The following is a 26,286-nucleotide window of genomic DNA, read 5'->3' on the forward strand; positions in this document are numbered from 1 at the left end:
CAAAGTTGGCCAACTGCAGGCTGTGACACAAGACTGCTCCGGGTCACCAAAATGAGCTCTGAATAAGCAAGAAGGCTCTGAATAACCCAAGTCAACTCGTAAGGCGAATGGGAAAAAGACACCTTCCTCTTCTAGGGAGTCAGCAACAGGCATCTTCCAGGGGAGAACTTGAGCGGTGCTGGTTGCTCTGCCTGTCTAGCAGCTGCTTGCCCCTTCCATCCATACGGAAACCGTTTGAAGGTGCAGATGAGGAGGAACATGTAGCTGGCAGCAGTTCTGCTGTTTCTAGACTTTCCTCCTACCCGGGGTCATTCCAGGCAGTGCACGAGATGCTTTGAGGGATAGGAGAGTGACGGAAATAGACTGGGCTAGATGAGGACATAATCCTCCTTCTCCTTCTCTGTGCACTCCTTCCGTCTTTTTAAGCCGTCCTCCAAAGCCATTCACGGTAGCGCAGAGATAAGCTTCTGGAATTCTGTTATTTATTTCATTTATTGATCACTTCCCCGTGAAGCACCCCGAAGTGCTGTACAATATAACGGCATATATGAAGCCATTTATATACAGCTAAAACAACTGCATAGATAAAACATTCCCTTGAAAAAACAATCAGACATAGAGAAACAGTTTGCAACAAACAGTGCCTACGTGAATGAAATCAGTTCAAATCCCAGATCCAATTGGGGGAAAGATTTCAGAAGGCTTGTGGAAAGAGGAATCTCTTTCGCAGGCACCAATAAGATTACAGCAAAGACGCTTGTTTGACGTGCGGTGGGAGGGCGTTCCAAAGGGTAGGTGCCACTACACTAAAGGCCTGATTCTAACATCATGCAAAACAGAGCTCCTGATAGGATGGTTTCTGCAGGATTCCCTCTCCTGCAGAATGCGCTGGTCTGTTGGGTATGTAGGGGATAAAGCAGTGTGTTATAAATATAACACAAGAAAGGATAAAACTCACATGACGATTTCCCTTTCCTTCTAGTTCCTGAACACTTTGGACACAAGAGAGATATATTTGGAAGTCCTGAAGCACCTTCCAGATTTTCAAATGATCTCAGCATCTTCATTACAGGTAAAGAGCGTTCTCATCTTGACTGCATTTGGGTGTCATGCTGAACCTTAGTTCAGAACAGTAGAAAGGAAACCATAGTCCTCCAAATATGACGGCAGAGACTGGTAACTCACAACTCCTGCCTCCCGCATTGTTTTTGCTGCATTAGCAGCACCAAAGTGACCTCTCCGGGGAACAAGCCTGGGCAGTGGGTATGGAGGTGCTGGGCTGTCCAGATTACAAGACACACACACCGGCCTCACTGGTGTGGTTCAAAGGAAAGCAGGGCAATACGTTTGGCACCAACAGGAGCTACCAGAAGGAAGTGTGCAAACATATTAGGGACTCCACTCCAGATTTGTGTAGGGTTTACTTCTCAGCCTTTTCTTCTGCCAAAGATGTCCCACAAGGCAGAGTGTTTGTTTGTTTGTTTGTTGTTTTGTTGTTGTTGTTGTTGTTGTTGTTGTTGTGTGTGTGTATACATATATATTATATTTTAGTTTCTGATTTCACCACAATCTTGCCATGAGGATTTTCTGGGATATAACAGGGAGCTCTACAGCAAAACATCAATGTTGTTTTACGCCATCCCAAGTACAATCGTATCTCAGAAGTTGAATGCCTTGCGAGATGAACGTTTTGGCTCCCAAATGCTGCAAACCCGGAAGCGATTGTCCCAGGTTTGCAAACGTTCTTTGGAACCCGAACATCTGTCGTGGTTTCCGCGGCTTCCAGTTGTTTGCAGGAGCTTCCAGCAGCCAATCGGAAGGCACGCCTTGGTTCCTGAACGTTTTGGAAGTCTGTTCGACTTCCGGAACAGATTCCGTTCGACTTCCGAGGTACGGCTGTATTCTGAAGTTCAGCAATTTGAATTGGGGCAAAATCAAAGAATCTATTTGATCCCCCTCTCTTTTCTTGCTTGATTTTGATTAGAATCTGCAGTTCTATAGAGCTGTGAGCCAGCCAGTTTCTTATTCTTCTAACAGATGGATGGATTTGTCTTTACCTCTTAATTTCTTTTTCTCCTCCCTTTTTAAGGATCACGTTGCTCATCACCGGTGGCTGATCTTCTTTCAGTTTGGTGAGACTGGCAAGTCAGATGGCCATGACCTTAAAAAACTAAGCTACCTCCTTAAAGCAGAAAATATTCAGGTGAGATAAGGAGAACCTGTGAAATGGATGGACATGGGTGGGGTGGAGCTGGGGACTTGTCTCAAAAGAATATGATCAGGCTCAATATCTTCCCCCCAACCTGCAGAGCTACGTAGTCTCCTTTCACTTGAGACCTCATCCTTCTGGCTAGGCTATTGTTGGGACACTTGTGGCATTACAGATGTTGGAATGCAGATGTTGGAATACAACAGTGCTGGCTGGTGCTGATGGGAGTCTGGAGTTCAGCAACTTCTAGAGCAGGCATCACCAAACTGCGGCCCTCCAGATGTTTTGGCCTATAACTCCCATGTTCCCTAGCTAACAGGACCAGTGGTCAGGGATGATGGGAATTGTAGTCCAAAACATCTGGAGGGACGAAGTTTGGGGGTGCCTGCTCTAGAGGGCCCCAAGTATCACATCACTGACCTAACCCACGTTGCTATATTTTTGTTTCGATGGGGGGGGGGAATAGACGGGTTTAATAGCGTTCATGAAACCCTTAAATGCATTTGTGATATTTAATGGATAAATTATCCTAGGGTCGTAACCAACAAACGGCTTTTCATTTCACAGGTTGGCAAGTTTGACTGCCTTTCTGCCCCAAACGTTTGTAATGATTTGTACGTTTACCAGCCGTGTGTCGTAGTCTTTAAAGGAAGGGGAATAAACGACTATGAAATTCACCACGGTAAGTGACTCTTGCGTAGAAAAGTTACAGGTTGTAACAATCCCCATGTAATGTCTGCCCCTTAGATACACTTTTAGCCTGAAGGATTCTTGCTCACACAGTGGAACCTCCGTTCCCGAATGCCTCCATTATTGTATGGTTCGGCTCCTGAAAGCCGAAAACCCAGAAGTCAATGTTTCCGTTTTCTAACGTTTTTCGGAACCCAAACGTGCGACGCAGCTTCTGCTGAGTGCAAGAAGCTCTTGCAACCAATGGAAAGCTGCGCCTCAGTTTCCAAACGTTTCAGAAGGTGAACGGGCTTCCAGAATGGATTTCGTTCGCGAACCGAGGTACCACTGTACAACTCTGATCAATTTCTAACAAATTACCTTGCTTTGCCCTGTGCTATACTGTTGGGAGTTTTGCTCTTTCATTTTTCCAGAGCCAGAATTTTGCTTGGGGTTTTTGGCCAGTTATTTTTATTGGTTTTTCCATAGTTCAAAACAAAACAAAAACAAATTATGACCAAATTGATACAAATTAATACAAATGTTATATAAATTTTAAAGCTGACTTCCCGCCCCCAATATTTCCTCTATTTTCCTCCCTCCTTTGATGCTAGAATTTTGATACTTGCTAGCTTCACGCTTTTAACATTGCTTTATGACTAGCAGTCTGTTTTTATACACTGCTTGGGTGTTCTTTAAATGCAGAGTGGCTTATGAATTCGTAAAGAAATAAATCCCCCTCTGCCTTTCACAAAGAGTGCCGATTTCTATTGTGATAATCCTGTGAATTTCTGAAGTATGAGTGATTAATATCTGACATGGCTGACTGCCACTTAAACATACCAAGCCACATTTGGGAGGGGAAAGATCTTGTAAAACTCGGTCAGCCCTTTGGGTTGAATCCCAGCAAAGTCATCCTTGGACTAGACCTGCTGAAATCCATGGTGAATTCAATGGGTCTAAGTCCAAGTATGACTTAGTTGGATGCAACAACCCTATTGCCTGTTAAACTGGACTGAAAAATAAATATGTACATTTTTTGGTCCTCCCCTCCCCTTATTTTCCATCCTACTTTACTGAGCAAATAATAGGGAGCTAATCCTCACGGACGCTTTGTTTTCTTTTTCTTTTGAAGGAAAGAAGATTCTGTACGACATAGTGGCTTTCGCCAAGGAAAGCGTGAATTCCCATGTCGTCACTCTTGGGCCTCAGAATTTTCCTGGCAAAGAGAAGGAACCATGGCTTGTCGACTTCTTTGCACCTGTAACTATTGCAGCACCTCATTCTCCCATAGAGATGTAGGCCGTGTTGCATCCAAAGCTATTTGGCTGTGAATGGAACAAAAGGACTTCACCTTCCTTCCTTCCTTCCTTCTTTCCTTGCCTTGCAATCTCCAGTGCACCTTCAGAATTTGTTCCAAAGGGTTGGGGGATGTTCTGGAGCAGATTTGGGGCGAGAATGGGCTGAGGGGAGAGAGGTGGAGAAGGTGAAGTCCTGTTGTATGAGTGGAAGTCCATCTTCACAATGTAGCGGTTCCTCCCACTGTGCTATTATAACTGTGAAAGTATTTTAAAAGCTGCTGCTTCTTTGGTGATCATTCGTAGCCGAGTAAGATTGTCTTCCATGAACATGGTCTTAACAGTGAGTCCGTAAGTGACTGTGGAGGCCAATTCTGGATCCACACATCCTTCCACAAAGGGGACATAGTTTTCCAGGCAGGAGTTGATCACAGTGAGGGTTTGCCAAACATGCCTTCATCTTAGTGCATTTCTCCTTTTCGTCCTGAGTTTGAGCATCTTTAAAGTCCATGACTCTTTTGGTAGAAGAAGAAGAAGAAGAGTTTGGATTTGATATCCCACTTTATCACTACCCTAAGGAGTCTCAAAGCGGCTAACATCCTATCCCTTCCCCCCCCCCCACACACACACACAACAAACACTCTGTGAGGTGAGTGGGGCTGAGAGACTTCAGAGAAGTAGCCCAAGGTCACCCAGCAGCTGCATGTGGAGGAGCGGAGACGCGAACCCGGTTCCCCAGATTACGAGTCTACCGCTCTTAACCACTACACCACACTGGCTCTCTCTTTGGTAAAGGCTGTTCTCCAATTGGAGTGCTTGTAGCCAGTCTTTCCCAGTTGCCTGTGTTTATACTACATTGGGAATAGAATAGTTGCTTTGGTAGATGATAATCAGGCAAGGCATCCGGACAACATGACCAGTCCAATTCTAGGCTGGCATGTAGAAATGTTTCATTCCACAGTATTTTGCAACAGCAGTGTTTCCTGCTTTAAAATAGTTACCTGGTAAGCAGAGGGCACTTAGAATTGGAGGAGGAAGGGATACAATGGAAGACATAACCAACCATAGAATCATAGAATTTTAGAGTTGGAAGGGATCCTGAGGATCATCTAGTCTAAAAAACCCCCACCTGTATTGCAGGACTCTCAACTAAAGCATCACTGATGAATGGCCATCCAACGCCTGCTTAAAAATATCCAAGGAAGGAGAGTCCACAACAGACAGTGGAGTCTGTTCCACTGCTGGAACAGCTCTTGGCATCAGAAAATTCTTCCTAATCTTTAGTTGGAATCTCCTTTCTTGTAACTTGAAGCAATTGATTTGGCTCCTCCAGTCCGGACGAGAGAAAACAAGCTTGCTCCCTCTTCCATATGACAGCCCTTTAGATATTTGAAGATGGCTATCATCAGCACCCTGCCGCAAGACCATGTGTCCTGTATCTAAGGCAGGCATCCCCAAACTTCGGCCCTCCAGATGTTTTGGACTACAATTCCCATCATCCCTGACCACTGGTCCTGTTAGCTAGGGATCGTGGGAGTTGTAGGCCGAAACATCTGGAGGGCCGCAGTTTGGGGATGCCTAATCTAAGGCATCCCCGAGAGCTACCTGTTCCATCTCTTTAGAAAAACTCAATGGAAAGAGCTCACAACCTCCGGGAATTTCTGAACTGCTCATGTAATTAGGAAGGTTACATTGGCATTTACCCTACATCTGTCTGTAGCCTAAGCTTCGTCATAGTTTAGTCAGAAAATGGTTTTTTGTTGGTTTGTTATGGGGAGAAGATAATATATAGCTCTCCTACCAGGGTTGTGGGGAGAATCTTGGAAGGGCAGGAACCACCCAGCCCACCAATATGCTGGGCTCACACCAGCAAGGCAGAAAGTGGGCTGTTGGTGTTTCTCTGTGGGGCTTTCATCTTCTTTTGTGGGCTGATGTGTTTCCGACCCAAATTCTTTCCTCCTATTTGTCCCAGTAGGAAGGGAAATTGCTATATCATCTCCAGGGTTGGTATACTTCCCTTCACCCCTCTTTTGGGATTCAGCCCCTAGCACACACCCCTTTTGACAATACCACTGCCAGATCACCAGCTGAGTGGCGAGGGATTGGAGGTTTCTGCCCTTGCAGTGAGGGAAATTAGAAAGGGCAAACCCCTTTTGGTGCCTCTCTGCTTCCTTCTCTGGGGATGAAGAGGGAGATTCCAGGACACCTTCTGGGAGAGCCATAGGAAATAATAATTTATTATTTATACCCCGCCCATCTGGCTGGGTTTCCCCAGCCACTCTGGGCGGCTTCCAACAGAAAATGAAATAAAACAATCTATTAAACATTAAAAAGCCTCCCTAAACAGGGCTGCCTTCAGATGTCTTCTAAGCCGTTTTTCTCTTTGACATCTGAGAGAAGGGCGTTCCACAGGGCGAGCGCCACCACCGAGAAAGCCCTCTGCCTGGTTCCCCGCAACTTGGCTTCTCCCAACAAGGGAACCGCCAGAAGGAACCGTCTGGACCTCAGTGTCCGAGCAGAACGATGGGGGTGGAGACGCTCCTTCAGGTATACTGGACCGAGGCCATTTAGGGCTTTAAAGGTCAGCACCAACACTTTGAACTGTACTCGGAAACGTACTGGGAGTCAATGTAGATCTTTCAAGACCAGTGTTATGTGGTCTCGGCGGCTGCTCCCAGTCACCAGTCTAGCTGCCGCATTCTGGATTAATTGTAGTTTCCGGGTCACCTTCAAAGGTAGCCCCACATAAAGCGCATTGCAGTAGTCCAAGCGAGAGATAACTAGAGCATGCACCACTCTGGCGACATAGTCCGCGGGCAGGTAGGGTCTCAGCCTGCGTACCAGATGGAGCTGGTAGACAGCTGCTCTGGACACAGAATTGACCTGCGCCTCCATGGACAGCTGTGAGTCCAGAATGACTCCCAGGCTGCGCACCTGGTCCTTCAGGGGCACAGTTACCCCATTCAGGACCAGGGAGTCCCCCACACCTGCCCGCCTCCTGTCCCCCACAAACAGAACTAATTTATACTTGGTGGTTGTAGTTGTTTTTCCTCTCTCTCTCTCTTCAGTGGTGCCCCCCTTGTCGAGCTTTGCTGCCGGAACTGAGGAAAGCATCAAAGCAACTCTACGGTCAACTGAAAGTTGGGACACTAGACTGTACAGTTCATGAAGGGATTTGCAACATGGTAAACTGCAAGTATAAATACTTTCCCCACATAAACGTAGCTTCGTTCCAGTTGTGAAAAGTGATATCCCAATTGTTTTGCAGTCAAAGTGATGGAAATTAATTGGACCGCAAGTCATACCAAATCCCCGCTGTGTGTGCTGGCTCATGGCACCTATAAATCACGTTAACTTTCTTTGTAAGCCGTTCGCTGCTGCCCCTTTAACTCCTGCATACTTTTCAGCTCTCACAGACATGAAACTCCATGAACTTGGGAGTCTTGCAAATAAAAGTTCATAGAATAGGAAGCAGGCATGGAATTTGAGCTGACTTAGAAGACTGGCTTCTGAATGTTTAAAGAGACACAAAAAAGAGCTAGATTTTCAGGCACCATTGTATGGAAAGCCTACCACAAACCTGACTTGTTTTTAAAGTAAAGGCCTGAGTTTTGAGATCTAAAAAGCTGAGGGGATTCCTTCCTTGCATCATATTATATTTCACCTCTTTATATCTATATTAAAAAAAATGAGTGCAAGGCACTTTAGAAGAATTAAAAACCATAGGGTGCTATCCAACTAAGTTCTGTTCAGATTAGAATAATTGAAATTAATGGGCCTAAAATTAGTCCTGCCCGTAAATTTCCACGGACCTACTCTGAGTATGACTAATATTAGATACAGCCCATTATCACTGTATTACGGGAAACAGAAATCTGTACAACTTTTAACTTAAAAACACTAGCCAGCATCCCTCTCATTGTTATGCTGCACAAACCTTCTCTATACCACACAGGTTTGTGGTTGTTGGTTTTTTTGCAATTATTGGGGTAACGGGGATTTCCTTTAAAGGGCAGATCCACACAATACATTTAAAGCGCATTGAACACACATGGCTTCCATCAAAGGATCCCGAGAACTGTAGTTTGTTAAGGGTGCTGGGTGCTGGAGCTATGGTTCTCAAGATTCTTACCAGGAAGTTATGTGCCTGAAATAATAATAATAATAATAATAATAATAATAATAATAATAATAATAATTTATTTATACCCCACCCTCCCCAGTCAAAACCAGGCTCAGGGCGGCTAACACCAATAAAATTACAATAAGACATGAAAGAAAAGAAAACAATTGATTAAAATACAGATTAAAATACAATACTAAAATTTAAAATGCAGCCTCTTTTTAAGTAGTCCATAAATCAAAACCATGAGGGAGGAAAACACAGGGGTCAGACTGAATCCAACCCAAAGGCCAGGCAGAACAGCTCTGTCTTGCAGGCCCTGCGGAAAGATGGCAAATTCCACAGGGCCTTGGTCTCCTGTGAAAGAGCGTTCCACCAAGTCGGGGCCAGTACTGAAAAGGCCCTGGCCCTAGGCGAGACCAATCTAACCACCTTGTGGCTCAGAATCTCCAGAATGTTGTTATTTGTGGACCTTAAGGTCCTCCGCGGGGCATACCAAGAGAGGCGGTCCCGTAGGTATGAGGGTCCTAAGCCGCATAGGGCTTTCAAAACCAGCACCTTAAACCTGATCCTGTACTCCACCGGGAGCCAATGCAGCTGGTAAAGCACTGGATGAATGTGATCCCGCGGCAAGGACCCCGTGAGGAGCCTCGCTGTGGCATTCTGCACCCGCTGGAGTTTCTGGGTCAGCTTCAAGGGCAGTCCTTGGATGTGGTTTGTATGAAGGCTATGGATCTGCCCTTAGGTTTTAGCCCTGAGAACTTGACCTGCCCAAATACTAAATGAAAAGGCAGAAATCAGTTGAGGCTTAAAGGGGGATCTCTCCCTGTGATTTCTGAAGATGTTTTCATCTTGATCTTTCGCAGCACAACATTAGAGCTTACCCAACAACGGTGGTATTCAACCAGTCTCACACTCACGAATACGAGGGGCATCACTCTTCTGAGCAGATCCTGGAGTTTATTGAGGTAATTTTTGAATTTTGTGAACGTTCTGTTGCGCCACGAAAAGTTGCTGTTTGGTCTTTGAGTTCCTGAATGGAAGTTTGAAGGAAACCTACCATACTAACCATAGCGGATAGCTCGATGAAGGTTTCGACCCTGTGTGTGGCAGCTGTGAAAAAGCCAAATTCCGTGCTAGGGAACACCAGGAAAGGAATTGGAAAGAAAACAACCAATGTAAAAGGGCCGTTATAAAAATCCATGGTGCGACCGCATTTAGAATACCGTGTACAGTTCTGGGCACCTCACTTCAGAAAGGATAGTGTAGAGTTGAAAAAGGTTCATTGCAGAAGCTGGGTCATGTAGCCTCAGTTGACTTGTTCATATCCCATGATTTTGTAAGCCATTCTCAGTATCTGATTTGTTTTCCCATTGCTTGCCTTCAGCCAGGGGTGGGGAACCTTTTTCCCCTGTCCACAAGCTTTTTTTGGGGGGGGGGTTACATTCCAGTGATGGGCAGGGTCAAAAAGTAGTTGGAGCTGAAGCCAAAAGTGGAGTTCTTCATCAGCAGGTCACACGCTGGGTTTCAACAATATAAAATTCTCAACTCAGTTAAAACAGATGGCAGTTACAGAAATACAGTGGTACCTCTACTTACGAATTTAATGCGTTCCGAACGCACTAAAGTCAAAAACGCACTGTAAGTCGAAAAAAATTGTAAGTCGAATCCCATAGGAATGCATTGGGAGAAGAAATTCGTAAGTCGAAGCAACCCTATCTAAAAATTCGTAAGCAGAAAAAATCCTATCTAAACTGCATCCAAGATGGCGGATGGAGCTCCGTTCGTAAGTAGAAACATTCGTAAGTAGAGTTATTCGTAAATAGAGGTACCACTGTACGGCAATCTCGTGTGTGTGTGTGTGTGTGTTAGTGCTATAAACAAATTGCATATGACTTGAGCTGTTCCTCCTATAAATTCTGAGAGCACTAAGTGAGCCTTCCTCTTCTCTGTGCTATAGGATCTCATGAACCCGTCAGTAGTTTCTCTCACACCCGAGACCTTCAGTGAGTTGGTGAAGAAAAAGAAGGCTAACGAAATCTGGATGGTTGATTTCTATGCTCCGTGGTGTGGTCCTTGCCAAGCCTTAATGCCCGAATGGAAGAGGATGGCCAGGGTAAAACCAAGCAATCACTTCTTTTCAGTGCCCAGTGTCAATCATGCTCACCTGATTACTAAACGCTTAGTTCCTTGTTCGTTTTCATTTTGCGATACTGAGACACACGTACCCCTAGCATGCATACCCAATGATCAGTACAGGATTTTTATTTTTACTCTGGAGGGGTCTTTTATTGCACTAGGTTTTGCCATTTTAATTGAATCATTGCTTCTCTATTTCAGTTGCTGAATGGGCTGGTTTCAGTCGGTAGCGTGGACTGCCAAAAATATTTCTCCCTTTGTCATCAAGAAAGCATTCAAGGTTATCCTGAAATAAGACTTTTCCCGCAAAAATCAGCTTCATCTTATCAGTACTAGTGAGTAATGCAAGTGCTTGGATTTGTTCTTAAATTCTTATTGAAAACCATGCCTGTTATGTGATGTAATAGAGCTATGGATCTGATAATCAGACTAGACTAAATCAGGAGTTCCCTCTGTACCAAAATCTGACAACCCCCCCTTTTTTTAACGTTTAAACTATCAGAAAGTACAAGTTATAACCTGGGGGGGGGCTGTATTTTTTATTATCATAAGGTGTTCTTTACTTATTTATTTAAAATTGACTTTTTACTCACCTGATTTTACACTTTTTTATTCATAGCTAGAATTGTTAAATTTTCAATTACTTTTAATAATTTACCATTACATTTTACCTGAGAACGTTATTGATACAAATATTAGATGCCTTCCAAAAGCGTGGATGAATTAATATTGTCTTGCATTCCAGTTACTCCAATAAGCAACAGGAGTATTGCCACCCTTTCTAACTTGCCTGTTCATCTGAACATTGAAGCAATATCCTAAATTTATATAACCCATTTTTTAACGTAGATGTTTCCGAGTATTTCCAATTCTGCGCTATAATCATATAGGCTGCTGTTAAAAGATGGGTAACCATTTCTTGATCTCCTGGGACAATTGCGTCTTCAGTTTACCCAAATAATATATGTTTTTAGGAGTAGTTCTACCCACCCCTTATTAACCGTTGTTCTCTATACAGTCATACCTTGGAAGTCGAACAGAATCCGTTCTGGAAGTCCATCCGACTTCCAAAACATTCAGAAACCAAGTGCAGCTTCTGATTGGCTGCAGGAAGCTCCTGCAGCCAATCGGAAGCCACAGAAGGCCAGTCGGACATTCGGGTTCCAAAGAACGTTCGCAAACCGCAGCAATCACTTCCGGGTTTGCGGCGTTCGGGAGCCAAAACGTCTGAGTACCAAGGCTTTCAGGATCCAAGGTACGACTGTATAGTGAATGGGCTCATTTGATAATTGATATCCTATCATCTTTATCTCTTCTAATATTGGTGTGTTTGGGGTGTTTTAAAGCTTTTCGTTTTGGTTACAGCATGTCATTTCCTGCCAACGGAATTATTCCTGTGGAGGAAAGCATGCGTGAAATCTCACGCCAGATTTGAAATGGAATTCATTGTTGTGCTATGGCATATGTTCCGCCTGAGCAAGCATTTCACCTCGCCAGATAGAAGAATCTCCCCTCCTCCTCCTCCTCCTCCTCCTCATCTGCCTATGCGCTGTCCTGGGGGTTCCCCTGACCCCGAGTCTATTTGGGGGGGGGCGTGTTACGTGTGGTGGGAAACGGCATCGTGCAAGTGGAAGTCCTTGCTCAGGGCTACCGCTGGCAGCGCCCATGAGATGAATCCTGCCCCATGTGGCTATTTTCAGGGAAAAATCTTTCAGCTGAAATAGAGAATACAGTGCCCAGCTAAATATCAATACCCAATGAACAGAAAGTGCACTACAGAAGTGTTGCCTCTTTCTGCCCATTTTGATTAGTCTTTTGCTTTTATACTTCTGTTTTTAACAGTAGCTACAACGGCTGGAACAGAGATGCACATTCGCTGAGAAGATGGGCGCTAGGGTGAGTGTCTGCCTCAAAATTTTATTCACAGTATAATTTTTGCGGGGGGGGGGGGGGGCTCACATAGAATAATCAATGTAGGGGGCTGTAGGGCCATGCATGTAGGTGAGCTCCACCTTCCCCACCCCCACCATCTATGCTGTTGCACTGACTGTCTCACGTTCGGATTGTGTTGAAGGCTGTATGCATGAAGCCCCCCCCCCCCGAAATGCTCTTCAGACCTTTGCAATCCTATATTTGGACGCGAGGGGAGAAACTATTCAATAGGCCTCCTCCACTCAGGTGTTGATGATAACAGTGAATAGAAGGCACAAACAGGACCTTTCCTGGTGACAGGCCACTAGTTCTGGGAAGAATTGTTTGTGGGACTCTGAAATCCCAAGTTCCGTCTTTTCTTTTTCCCTTTCCAAAGGTATTTACCTCGGGTGTCTCTGGATCTGACACCTCAGAGCTTCACCGACAAAGTTCTGAACGGGAAAGAGCATTGGGTCGTCGACTTTTATGCTCCCTGGTGCGGCCCTTGCCAAAATTTTGCTCCGGAATTTGAGATCCTAGCTAAGGTAAACGGCCTGATCTTCCTGGAATGGCAAGTCACTGTCGGTTCAGTGCTCTCCTTTTTTCGCTCCGAGCTATTTTAGATGCATTGCGGCCAGGGTGGCCCCTGCACACAATGCCTGGGGTTGCCATATTCCCCCAGGTGAAAATCTGGGCAAAGTTGCTGAGCTTTTTTCTTCCTCTTGGGTTATTATTAGTATTTTCTGAACGATTCGCCCAAAATCTGCCCAGACGCAAAAATGGCTGCCTGATTCCTGGACGTATCTGGGAAAACTCGGATGCATGGCAGCCCTACACATGCCCAGTGAGGCCTTCTGTGGCACCTGAAGGGTTTTCTCCCTCCACTGAAATTAAGGCTTGAGAGGGCCATTCTACTATAATAATAAAAATAATTTATTATTTATACCCCGCCCATCTGGCTGGGTTTCCCCAGCCACTCTGGGCGGCTTCCAACCGAATATTAAAAACAATACAGCATCAAACATTAAAAACTTCCCTAAACAGGGCCGTCTTCAGTTGTCTTCTAAAAGTAAAATAGTTACTTATTGCCTTGACATCTGCTGGGAGGGCGTTCCACAGGGCAGGTGCCACTACCGAGAAGGCCCTCTGTCTGGTTCCCTGTAACCTCACTTCTCGCAATGAGGGAACCACCAGAAGGCCCTCGGTGCTGGATCTCAGTGTCCGGGCTGAACGGTGGGGGTGGAGACACTCCTTCAGGTATACAGGACCGAGGCCGTTTAGGGCTTTAAAGGTCAGTACCAACACTTTGAATTGTGCTCGGAAACGTACTGGGAGCCGGTGTAGATCTCTCAGGACCGGTGTTATGTGGTCCCGGTGGCCACTCCCAGTCACTAGTCTAGCTGCCGCATTCTGGATTAATTGCAGTTTCCGGGTCACCTTCAAAGGTAAAGGTAAAGGGACCCCTGACCATTAGGTCCAGTCGTGACCGACTCTGGGGTTGCGCGCTCATCTCACATTATTGGCTGAGGGAGCCAGCGTATAGCTTCCAGGTCACGTGGCCAGCATGACAAAGCCACTTCTGGCAAACCAGAGCAGCACATGGAAACGCCGTTTACCTTCCCGCTATAGCGGTTCCTATTTATCTACTTGCATTTTTATTTGCTTTCGAACCCCACGTAAAGCTGTAACCCATATAAAAGAAGTTGTGTGTGCTTGGTTTCCAACTCTATGATTCTATGATTCTTTGGACAATGTCTCCAGTTTGCGCATGGGTTTATATGGGCCCCAAAACCTTGACAGCCCCTGCCTTGTGGATTTGACATCCACTTTCTCAGAGTATCTCACTATGAAACTAGTTGCCAATCATGGAAGTAGATGTGGGTGCCCCCCCCAATTTATTTTTTTAGCAATGAGCTTTAACTCCTGTCTCCTCTTCCTCCTCAATTTTTTTTTTTTTTTTTTTAAAAAAATTTAAAAGGGGGAAGAAAGATGAAGTAACAAAAACAGCTGTGCGGTTAAAATTTCCACTCGTGGAACCCTCCAGATCCCCATTAGGCCAATCGGCTTTGTTTAAAATAAGAAAGAAAACCAGACAATAGTTTCCTGTGCAATATTAGTGGTGCTCTTTTTTGTATCTATGTCTATATTCGTCTAAAGAGATGAGGGAACAAATTAGTTTAAAAGAATAAGCTGGCAGTGGGTTAAAGTAATGGCCCTGCAGAGTTGGTTAAGAAAGTACATGACCCTTAAACACACCCTGTCACCTGGGCGCCTTTTCAGGCAGATACAACATAGAAGGTAGTTCAGTTGCTTCAGGGATAATGACAATAAAGCAGAGCCTGCCCGATGGTGAATACTCTTCTCCCATGCCACTCTTACACAAAAGCAGTTTAAAAATCCATGTCGTGATAACTATGCCTCAAAGAGAAAGGGAGGAGGGGGGAGACTGCAGAGGCCTTCCTCGGATTGGGCTCATGGGCCGACATCACCAAACGTATCTTGAGATGCATAGATAATGTAGAGGAAGCCGTCGTCATCTTTGTGGGCTGCGTAGACCTCCGAGACAGTCAGGCTCAGGCAGGGCAGGCTCTTGTTGTCCACCAGCAGGTAGAAGGCTTGAGTGGCTGTCAGGGACAGGCGGGCCCTCAGACTGTAGACAAACTGAGACATAGATAGATCCCCTGAAACCAGGAATTTGACCCGGCCCAACGGAGGGAGTGTCCTCTCCTTCTGGTAACGCTCAAGGATAATCGGAATCTTGCTTGGATACTTCGTCCTGACATCAGTTGTTTCCTTCATCCGAGAGGCTAAATTTTTCCTCTGCTTGTATGGACGGTCGTCACTCTGGAACCTCAACATCTTTCTTTAAAAACACAAAAGACCCCTTTCTCCCCCTCACCGGCCCTTTCCACTTCCACTCTACAGCACTAACTCCTTCCTCCTCAATTTTTAAGGCTGTTAAAGGGAAAGTGAAAGCTGGGAAAGTTGACTGCCAGGCTTACGCCCAGACCTGTCAATCTGCTGGCATCAGAGCCTATCCAACAGTGAAGTTCTATCCTTACCAAGGAGCAAAGGTAAAAGCACAGAAATCTCCATCATGTCAACTATGATGCGGGAAGGGGTGCAGTTCTGTCGTGGAGCACATGCTATGCTCGCAAGAAGGGGTGTATTTTGGTAGTCATTTTGGACTCACAGCTGTCCATTGAGGTGCAGGTCAATTTTGTGTCCAGGGCGACTGTCTACCAGCTCGATCTGGTACGCCAGCTGAGACCTTACCTTACCTCTGTGTTTGTTTGTTTGTTTGTTTGTTTGTTTGTTTGTTTGTTTGTTTGTTTTTAAGAAAAATGCATTTGGGGAGCACATAGACAGCCATGATGCAAAAGCCATAGCCGAACTCCTGATGGAGAAAGTAGAAGATATTAAGAAAAAGAGGGGAAAATCTTCCAGAAACAAGGTGAGTTTCCTTTTTCCCCACGGTTGAATTTGACACAGATATTTTAGCATATTTCTCCTCTGGCTATTTGTGTTCATGGTTTGCACCCAATGGTGCAGTGTTTCCCAACCAGTGTGCCTCCAGATGTTTTGGGACTACAACTCCCATCATTCCTGACCACTGGTCTTGCTAGCTAGGGATGATGGGAGTTGTAGTCCCAAAACATCTGGAGGCACACTGGTTGAGAAACACTGCAATGGTGGATTTGTTGCGATTGCTTCACCTACCCACTGTGTCACCTCCCCAAAAGATGATCCTGAGAATTGGAGAGACCTTCTGGAACAGTATGTGGGATATGGGACGAAGGGGGCCATAGGTGGGGAGGGGGAATCAGTGACTGTCAGGTGCCGCTGTCTTATCGGAGTGGAAACATAAAACTACTGTAGGAGACAGCCATCTGAAATTAGGTGTGCAACAGCAATACCATCTCTACTCTTGCATTTGAGTTTGACGAGATAGAAGCATTTCAAATACAGTGGTACCTTGGTTGTCAAACATAATCCGTTCCGGGTGTCCGTTTGACCCCGGAACAGTTCGCAAACCAAAGCGTGGCTTCTGATTGGCTGCAGGAGCTTCCTGCACTCAATCGGAAGCTGCGTCAGACGTTCAGCTTCCAAAAAACATTCGCTAACCAGAACACTCCCTTCCACATTTGCGGGCTTCAGGAGCCACAACGTCCGAGTACCAAGGCGTTCAACAAACAAGGTACGACTGTACTTCTAAGGATCCGCAGCAATTGACAAGAGATGTTTTGATGCTGAATGACTATGTGCTGTGGCAAGCAAGTAGCTAAATTGCAACGTCGGTCTACCCCAGGGTATTTGGTAGCTGACCTCCTCCCTTCCGTGCTTGGTGGTACTGTATCACTCCCCAACATCTTGAGGAAAGGTAGAATCAGTGTCATGGCATGGAGTCCAAAGGAGGAGAGCAAATTTGGAGATACCCGTACTTTATGGCTGTACAACGTTAAGACCTTCTTCGAGAAAATATAGGTCCCTATATATGAAATATCTTGCTTATCTGGCACTGCATGGCAGTGGCGGCAAATTATTCTAATATTCCCAAGGCAATCCTTTATGACAGCCTCTCCCAATTCTGTTAGGCTATGACTCTCAGCCTGCACAGCTGGTGGTCAGGAATGATAGGAATTGCAGTCCAAAACTCCTGGGTTGGCGAAACCTGCTTCACGCAAACATGAAAGGAACATTTCTCCGTAGTTTACTGCGTCATTTTAATTTCTTTTCCTCCCTCTCTTTGTCCCTTTCCAACAATCAGGATGAACTCTGAGCCGTGGAATGAATTCAAACTGAAGCAGCGGCAATGGAAGTATTAGATCATGCTTCCTCGAAGAGGAAAAAGGAGAACATCAGGCTTCGTGGACACAGCTTTCATCTCCTCAAATGCTACAAGAATGTTACGAAGCATCCCAAGTGCTCATTTGTAACAGGGGAGGAGACGCTTGTTCCATGAGTGATATGCTCACTGAGAGCTTTTCTTTTCCTGGACTTGAGACTTGATCAGTAGCGGAGGAACTGTAGCTTCCCCCCCCCTACCCCTTCTCCCATTCAATCCTCCCAACCTTTGTCTACAAAACAGTCTTTTCTTGTGCTGAAAAGGAACACTATTAATTTCCACTTGCGGTACTGCAGGTATATAGACTACTCAGCAGCACAGAAAGACTAAAACAGCTGTCTCTCTTTTTCCTTCCCCGGGGGAAGGAAAATTGTGGTCTGAACAACTATCTTACCTCTGGTTATTGTAGTTAGTGAGCTTTGTCCAGAATTCAGTGGGTGTTAACATAGGAGTTGGAAGAAGTTCAGTCTTCTTAGCCCACCTACATTCTAGAATGTTCCGCATTACATCCCGGTTTCTAAGCCGCTTTTGAAGAGCGCTCAAATGGTTGTGAGCAAGCACGATGGCTTCAGTGCTTGGCAGTCAAAGGGTGGAAGGGACCTTGTCTGTGTTGCCTCCCCACTTGCGGTCCGCCAGTTGCGAGTGCTAAGCCGCCATGCTCAGGTTTTGACACTGGAAACATCCCTGCAAGTGCTCAGAAGAGCGATGCGCTGCTGTTTGTCTTTCGTGATGTACAGGCAACTGTAACCAGAAGGTGGCAGTGCGTACACAAGATTGCTTGCTATGGACTGCAGCAGCTGAGAGCCGACACAAGCAAGACTTTCTTCAATGGCCACCTTAGTGAGCTAGGAGAGCTGAAAATCATGCCAACATATGTCACACCTGGCAACCAATGCCCTTTGGTTTCGGATAGTACATGGGCAGACGAGTCTAAAAAGCTGAAGACACAAATTTTCATGGCCCTCTCGCAGCTATGGCGGCTTATTTATGAGAAGTGACGTACCGTACTTTTCCGTGTTTAAGACTATGGTTTTTTTAATTAAAAAATCATGTTCAGAATTAGGGGTCGTCTTATACATGGGTAGTACATTATGGGGCTGTGGGATTGGTTGCTGCCATGAGTTCGAGATTCTTATTGGTGGCTGCTGCAACGGCTGTTGTTGATTGGCTGTTGCTGTGGCAATTGGGCGGGTGATTTGATGCTTTTTTCGAAAAAAAGCTCAACAACTCTGTGTCCCCCCCCCCCAAAAGCTCAACAACTGTTGGCAATCCCCCCCCAATAAATCTCAACAATTTTGGGGAATTCCCCCTCCCCATTTTCTTAATTTTGAGTCCCCCAAAATAGGGGACGTGTTATGCACCGGGGCGTGTTATACACGGAAAAGTACGGTATTTAGCTTTAACTCTGCAAGTGTGCACTTGATTCTGACCAAACTAAACCTCCTGATGTATATTCTGCTCTAATAGGCTTAGTTTGGACAGAATCAAGTCGACACTCCCAGAGTTGACGCTCAATACTTTACTCCTGGTAAATGAGCCCCCCACCCCCAAGCTCTTCTACCTAAGCTGATTTCAGTCGGACTCGCTTCCGGGTAAACATGATTATAAAATGCAGGTGAAGCTTCTCCCACATCCAAGCAGATAAGATGCTGAGTTGCACCGTCGTGATTTTCCGCAGAATTGAAAGTACAGTTTATTTATTTACTTTTTAGTTTGTGTCACAGGAAATATTGTTTGATTTTAAAGCGGGGCACTTGAGTCACTGTTGGAGGCATAAACGTGAAAAGAAACCGCTGGATGAAGTCAGTGAGCCCGGCTAGTTTAGCATCCTGTTCTCAAAGCGGCCAATCAGATTATGCTCCTGCGGTTTCTAGCAACCGGCTTCATCTGTTTGGATACTAGCCTGCTCCCAGCCCTTTAAACAGAGTTGTAAAACGTAACTACTGGCTTTCTTCTTCTTCTTTTTTCTATTTTCAGTATTCCAAGTGCCTTCTGAACCTTGATCTGCTCAGTAATGAAAGTGCCAAAGCAAATTAAAGACTTGATGCACTTATCATGGCAGAGATTTTCACAGTCCATTTGACGACTGCGCCTGTGAAAAGTTTGCGCCATGAAAAATGTGCTAGTCTTCTAAGTTTTCTCACTAGATTGTCCATGTGAGGGGGGTGGACTTAATAATTAACAAATACATTGGAATTGATCCAGAATTACCTTTCTGTTTGCGGAAAGGATGGAGAGCCATGCAGTTCCAGGGGATTGCCAACCAAGGATGGGCTAGGGCGAGAGACAGCAGATTCTGGAAAAAAAATATCGCTCTTTTCTCCTCTAAATGGTGCACTTACCGTATGAGCAGACCTTCGCTCCTATTTCATTGATTTCAGTGGGTCTACTCCCGAGTATGACTTCATTATATATCATCTCTAGAAGCCAACCTAATGTAACACCCACCCACCAACCAACCAATGTTGGCGCTTGCCAAAGTCTTAAATTGTTTTTCTGTATTAGTATCTGTACTGTACTGCCCCCAATTTTTATTTGAAAATCCCATGCTGGGAATTTTGAATAATAACCCTCCTCTCGCTAAAGACTGGGCATCTAGAATATTGTTTGGGTTTTTTTTTAAAAAAAAGGTAGATATACTTTGCAACCACCCACTTTTATGAGTGACTACAGTTTTTTCCTGTGTATTTATGTAAGAATTATTCTGCACCTGTGGAGAACAGGTTTTATTTTTCAGCAGAGAGACACTTCCACAAACCACGATTATTTGGTGAAGCCTGCATGTTCAAGTGCCCAGAGTAATTAGCTCAGCTATGAATACATTTCTGTTACTGAATCACCAGCTGTTTCCCCCCCCCTAAAGGTAAGAACATAATTTAGTAACACAGGGAGTTACTAAACCTTCTGGTTCTTCCCGTTAGCAGATGCAAGAACACTGGAGTGGATAGGATCAGAACACAGTATTCCTTTTGAAAATATTGCAGCTGTAGATGCTGCTGTGTCAGTTTCAACTGCAGTCTAATTACCTCTTAAACTTTTATACTACAGTAATAAATGGTTTCATCCAGTACATCGTCCTCCTCTTCAGCTTTCATGTTGTGGTTCTGGGTTCAAGACCTTTAAATTCCGTTTTCTGAAGCTCTAAACAAACAAGCAACTAGCATCCCAAAAAAGCAAACTAATGTTAAATGATGTCTACATTAGATTCCCATTCAATACAGTCATACCTCTGTTTAAGTACGCTTCGGTTTGAGTACTTTTAGTTTTAAGTACTCCGCGGACCTGTCTGGAATGGATTAATCCACTTTCCATTACTTTCAATGGGAAAGTTCGCTTCAGGTTAAGTACGGACTTCCAGAACCAATTACACTCATACTTTGGGTTAAGTACGTTTCAGGTTGAGTACTCTGCGGACCATCTGGAATGGATTAATCCTCTATCCATTCTTTTCAATGGGAAAGTTCGCTTCAGGTTAAGTACAGACTTCTAGAATCAATTACACTCATACTTCGGGTTCAGTATGCTTCAGGTTGAGTACTCCGCGGACCCGTCTAGAACGGATTAATCCACTTTCCATTACTTTCAATGGGAAAGTTCGCTTCAAGTTAAGTACGCTTCAGTTTAAGTACTCCATGGACCGTCTGGAACATATTAATCCACTTTCCATTACTTTCAATGGGAAAGTTTGCTTCAGGTTAAGTATGCTTCAGGTTAAGTACAGACTTCTGGAACCAATTGTGTACTTAAACCGAGGTACCACTGTATTTTCTTTTTTAGTTTCCCTAGCTGAAGAGACAAGTCACTTTCAAATGGAACAGTCATCTCTTGGGGACTGGACCAGAACCATTTTCGTTTGCAATAGCTCCTATAGTCAACCTGGGAATGTGCAATAAGGAGAAATAATAATAATAAATGCTGTACTGTTATGCTCAGCCAACTTCTCCAGATAAGACAACACCTTTCCTTCAAAAGGTGGTTACTGCAGGACTTTGGCATTTTGTCATATTTGAGTCTACAAGTATACAGGTTAAGCATGGGGGGGATGCAGTTTAAACACACCAGCAAACCTGAATGCCATTGCTCCCATATCACATCGAGAGAGAGAGAGAGAGAGAGAGAGAGAGAGAGAGAGAGAGAGAGAGAGAGAGAGAATCATAAGTTATCCAGATCCAAAACAGATCCCTGCAGCAGCAGAAACATGAAAATAAACACAAATATTCTGCTAAGGAAGCAGAAGCAAAATGTTCTTTAAAAAGAACTGACTGAGGTGTTTGATCCTTTCTCTGGAGTTAAGATAACCAACCAAAAGATTGCAATTACTGTTGTCTTAGAAGCTCGTTTCAAGGCAAAGACTGCAGAAATCCAGGAATGAATACTGTCCTCTCCAATAAGCTTTCCAGCCAAAGAAATCCAAGGCTTCCTTCTGTGCAAGGACAAATGCTCCCCAAAGCCAAACTCCTGGGGGCAGATGTTCTAGCCAGATGTGCTGCTGAAGTCAGGCATCTGATGCATTTCCAACAAAAACAGGTACAGGAGGACAGTTTTATTACACTTGTTCATCACGTTTTGCCTCGGTTGCAACAATGCAGTGCAAGGGCTGGTTTTGAAATGGTTTGCAAGCATCATGTGGACCACTGAAGTTTTAAATAGCACTGAAGTTTTAAATAGTTGTGTTGAGTTTCTCCACCAAAAGCAGGTTATAATTCCTTATTTAAAACCCATTAGTCACCCGCAAATGATGTTGAATAAGACTGGGCCCAAGACAGAACCCTGTGGCACCCCACTAGTCATTTCTCTCCAGGATGAGGAGGAGCCATTGATGAGCACCCTTTGGGTTCGGTCAGTCAGCCAGTTACAAATCTACTGAATGGTAGCATTGTCTAGCCCGCATTTTACCAGCTTCTTTACAAGAATATCATGGGGCAACTTGTCAAAGGCCTTGCTGAAGTCAAGATAGGCTATATCCACAGCATTCCCTTCATCTACCAGGCTTGTAATTCTATCAAAAAATGAGATCAGATTAGTCTGACATGACCTATTTTTCAGAAACCCATGCTGACTTTTAGTGATCACAGCGTTCCTTTCTAGGTGCTCACTAATGATCTGCTCTAGAATCTTTCCTGGTATTGATGTCAGGCTGACTGGGCGGTAATTGTTTGGGTCCTCTCTTTCCCCCTTTTTGAAAAGGGGAACTTCTCCACATAGACCTCTCCAGGCTGGTGTTTTATTGCAGGTGCATTCTGTGACATGCTCTTAGCACCATTATAAGCGTGCTAATGGTAGATTGATTCTGCTTCAGTTTGCTCTGCGATGTTTTCCCAGTGCTACCAGATTATCGCTGCCCGGAGGGGCTCTAATGCAACAAAAGCAGGACAAGAACAAACTAGGACATTGGCAGTATAAAAAGTTGTGGAGTTTTAGCTGGAAGCTATGGGATATGCACTGAGTGGAAGCTAAACATTTGCAGTATTGAAGCCGGGGCTGCGTGTGACCACCCTGAAAGCATTAAGAGCACAAATCATCATCACTGTGCAAAAAAATAAATAAATAAATGCAATTGTGTACAGAAACAGTTAAAACAAATAACAAAGCAAATCTAGATAAGACAGCATACCCTCCAAGTGTTTCTATCTTCCAGGGACAGTCCCAGATTTATAGAAGCCGTCCTAGTTTCTGATTTGATACTGGAATGTCCTGCTTTTCCTTTGGACGTCCCTATTTTAATCGGAGAAATGTTGAAGGGCATGGAGTCATGCGACCCCACCCCAGCCAAGGGGAAAAGTAACTATGCAACGTTTAGAAGACGTCTGAAGGCAGCCCTGTATATGGAGGTTTTTTTTTAATGTTTAATGTTTTATAATGTTTTTTATATATGTTGGAACACACCCAGAGTGGCTGGGGCAACCCAGTCAAATGGGCAGGGTATAAATAATAAAAGGATGATGATGATGATGATGATGATGATGATGATGATGATGATGATGGAATATGACACCCATATTTTCATCAGAGAAATGTTAGAAAGTATTGGAGAGAAAGAGAGAGAGAGAGCACAAATAAACCAAACTCAGTACAGATTCCAACTGGGAAGCCTTGTTGAAAGAGGAGCATCCTTAACTGGTGCCAAAAACAATAGAGTTGCCTCTTGGATATATTATAGGGGAGAGTTCCAATGACAGTGCCAACACACGACCAGCAGCGGAGGAAGCCTCTTGGGCAGCTGGGGCAGCGTGTCCAGAGGCAGGGCAAACCACTCATAGGGACTGGACCCATGGCACCTATAGGGACGGGACACATGGCACACATAGGGACAGGGCGTGCCACAGGGCCTCAGCCGCCCTTCAGCTGGGGGGGAGGCAGCAGGCGGACAGTGTGGAGCCTGCAGGCACTCAAGACATGTGGCTCAGGTGCACTGCAGGCCCTGCGGTGACTCATAGCTGCCAAGTCTCCCGTATTCCTAGCTGAAAAAATGGATTTTTTTTGTTATTTCCCAGTTTATTCTGGTGCGGCGGCCATTTTGGAACTGGGCGGAGCATGCTCAGAAGCGACTTTTGATGCTGCTCTGCCCAGTTCCAAAATGGCTGCAGTGCGACTTCTGGCGCGGCGGCCATTTTGGAACTGGGCAAAGCAGCATCAAAAGTCACTTCTGAGCATGCTCCGCCCAGTTCCAAAATGGCGGCAGCGCTACTTCTGGTCTACTGCTTCTGGCCTGGTCCCTTATTTCTCTGACAGCAACTTGGCAGGTATGCGGTGAGTGCCGCCCGCCATTTTGTCACCCCCCTCAGTGGGGCACCCAGGGCAGACAGCACCTACCGCATCCCCCTTTGCTACACCCCTGCACACGAAAGACCCAATTCTAACATCTAACATCTCCTGACCGGATAGTTATCTGCAGGATGCCCTCTCCTGCAGAACAGAGGGATTGTGGTTTAATATATTAAAGTTCCCATTCTGGAGAAACTGTTGCCAAACTCACATGATAATGTCAGATGTTTTTACATTAATACATGTTTTTACATCCTGATTCTGCAAGACTTACCCCCTGTGTAAATAAATGTCCAGAGTTGCAGTGCTTTATTTATTTATTGAGGAAGGGGTTTGGAACAACTAAACAAGGCAATCTGGCTTCCTGTTACTTTTCACGTGCTTTAAGCTCTCATCAAAAATTCAAAATCTGGTCAAATTATCATGTGTGGGTGAGCATGTTAGCACCACTCCAATCTGTGCAGTTGCTTCCCATGTATAGCTGGAAGTTCTACAAGCGCAGCTATTCCTATTTCTAGTAAGTCGTCACTTTAAAATACCTCCATTATTAAGCGGAGAGTGTTTGTAATAGAGTGGTTTTTATTTTATTTTTAAATGTAAGCACATCCCCCCATTTAGGCTAGTAGAGTGGGATTAACAGGAAATCAATAGAGCTTAGACATTTACTTACATTCCTTGCTAAATCACTATGTGTGTTTTCTAATGTGCCAGCACCCAATAGAGGAAAGCAGGCCGATGAATTGTTGACAGATTAACTGCCCACTTTACAGCTAAATATGCTCCAAGCTGTTTAGCAAGAGAGCTCGTCAACTATTAAATGGAAGAGCGGCAAACATAGAGCTTTGAAAGGTATCATGGGATTGCTTTTTATGATGTTTAACCAAAACCAAGTTACACTGAATGAAGATAATACTGTAGTGTATCAATTCCTAAATCTTGGGCCAATAAACAGCTCTTAAGAGCATGAGAGGAAGCTAAGAGATGGTAGCTAACTAGCTAGATATCTGAAAGCAATTGCTATAATTTAAAGATATATCTCCTTCTCCATAATAGAAAAGACTGTGACCAAGTGATCTGCTCCTATGTGGTGGACTTGTAAAAGGGTAAAAGAGTATTGGGAAATGATCCATAATTAATTGGGGGGGGGACACGTTTAAAAGTTCTTTCCTCAAAAACACCCAGAGTCCTTTCTGTTGGGAATAATTCAGACTGCAATTCCCAGGTGTCAAAAAAAGTTAATTATGTATGCTACTACTGCGGTCCGTGTTTTGTTGGCTCAAAAATGGAACGTGAGCGAGGTCCCAACCAAAGAAGAATGGCAACTCAAGTTGACAGAATATGTGCAGCTTGCAGACTTAACATATGGAATAAGAGAACAAGAAGAACATACGTTTAGAGAAGATTGGAAATTTTTTATTGAATATATGGGAAATAACTGTGGACAGCTGAAAACACTTGGCAGCATTAAGATAAATTCAACAGTGTAAATAAGTTTTGATGGATGTAATAATGGAATACTGAATGGTTTAGTTTATGTAAAATATGCAGGGATTTATGATATGTAAAATGAACCATGGAAAGAGAAGAAGGGAAGTCATTGATATTTTAAGGATGTCAAAATGAGTACTTTAAATTGTAAAACAGAAAATCTTTAAGCAGCGCTTTAAACCATGTAAACTTTCAACAGATGACTCTTTCAAATCATCCATATATTGGTTTCAATCATAGGAGCCAACTCCTGGGGGCCAAGGTCCTTTCAGCCCCCCAATAAAATATTTGAAGGGGCCAGACCCCCCAAATAATAATAATAATGGGCACTGCCATTCAACTGGTGTTTGTGCATCACTTCTTGTGGTGAATTATGTGGGGCAGGGCTTACCTTGACCCCCACAATATTTTATTCAAGTTGGCACCCCGGTGACAATTCTCCCCGAATCTGCCGATAACGGCTCCCAGCAGTTTCGGAACCCAACAGAACAACTCCCATGGCACCAAACTGTGGCTGCAATGATAAGAGCACAAAGAGAGTTAGACTGAGTTCTTCTGATCCCTGGATGATAAATGAAACTTTTGGTGTCCTCCATTCTTGATCTCTGTCATTGCTGCGAAATAATCTGCCTGGCTGAGCAGCTGGAGCAGGTCGCCAAGCCACATAACACAGATGGGAGTGAGCGGGAACGGATCAAGGGTTAGCAGGCAGGAGAGAAAACGGTTGGTGACAGCAGCAACGAAGAGAGTGACACACCCCACTTAAAGTCCTCGGGTGTCTAGAACAATTTTTGGTTTGGGGGACAGCCTTACACTGCACATACCACTCCCACTAGAG

At 44.6% G+C, this 26,286-nt stretch overlaps 1 protein-coding gene and 1 pseudogene across 2 annotated transcripts in view; one reads left to right on the forward strand and one right to left on the reverse strand.

The window, feature by feature from the left end:
• The window catches only part of LOC118093842 (endoplasmic reticulum disulfide reductase DNAJC10), a 35,702-nt gene extending 15,437 nt beyond the window's left edge, over window positions 1-20,265 (forward strand). For both annotated transcript variants that reach the window (XM_088660218.1, XM_088660219.1), the window contains exons 11-23: window positions 983-1,072; window positions 2,090-2,203; window positions 2,777-2,891; window positions 4,014-4,141; window positions 7,245-7,361; window positions 9,166-9,267; window positions 10,260-10,415; window positions 10,640-10,773; window positions 12,281-12,334; window positions 12,747-12,894; window positions 15,304-15,423; window positions 15,690-15,803; window positions 17,118-20,265. In XM_088660218.1, the coding sequence (XP_088516344.1) occupies window positions 983-1,072; window positions 2,090-2,203; window positions 2,777-2,891; window positions 4,014-4,141; window positions 7,245-7,361; window positions 9,166-9,267; window positions 10,260-10,415; window positions 10,640-10,773; window positions 12,281-12,334; window positions 12,747-12,894; window positions 15,304-15,423; window positions 15,690-15,803; window positions 17,118-17,129 (1,404 nt within the window). In that variant the 3' untranslated portion in view covers window positions 17,130-20,265. The remainder of the gene's footprint in view (window positions 1-982; window positions 1,073-2,089; window positions 2,204-2,776; window positions 2,892-4,013; window positions 4,142-7,244; window positions 7,362-9,165; window positions 9,268-10,259; window positions 10,416-10,639; window positions 10,774-12,280; window positions 12,335-12,746; window positions 12,895-15,303; window positions 15,424-15,689; window positions 15,804-17,117) is intronic.
• Window positions 14,822-15,208, reverse strand: LOC148683050 (microtubule-associated protein 1 light chain 3 gamma pseudogene; annotated as a pseudogene).
• Window positions 20,266-26,286: the final 6,021 nt, after the last annotated feature.

The sequence above is a fragment of the Zootoca vivipara genome, unplaced genomic scaffold (assembly GCF_965207765.1).
Source record: "Zootoca vivipara unplaced genomic scaffold, rZooViv2.hap1.1 HAP1_SCAFFOLD_42, whole genome shotgun sequence".
In the NCBI taxonomy this organism is placed as follows: domain Eukaryota; kingdom Metazoa; phylum Chordata; class Lepidosauria; order Squamata; family Lacertidae; genus Zootoca; species Zootoca vivipara.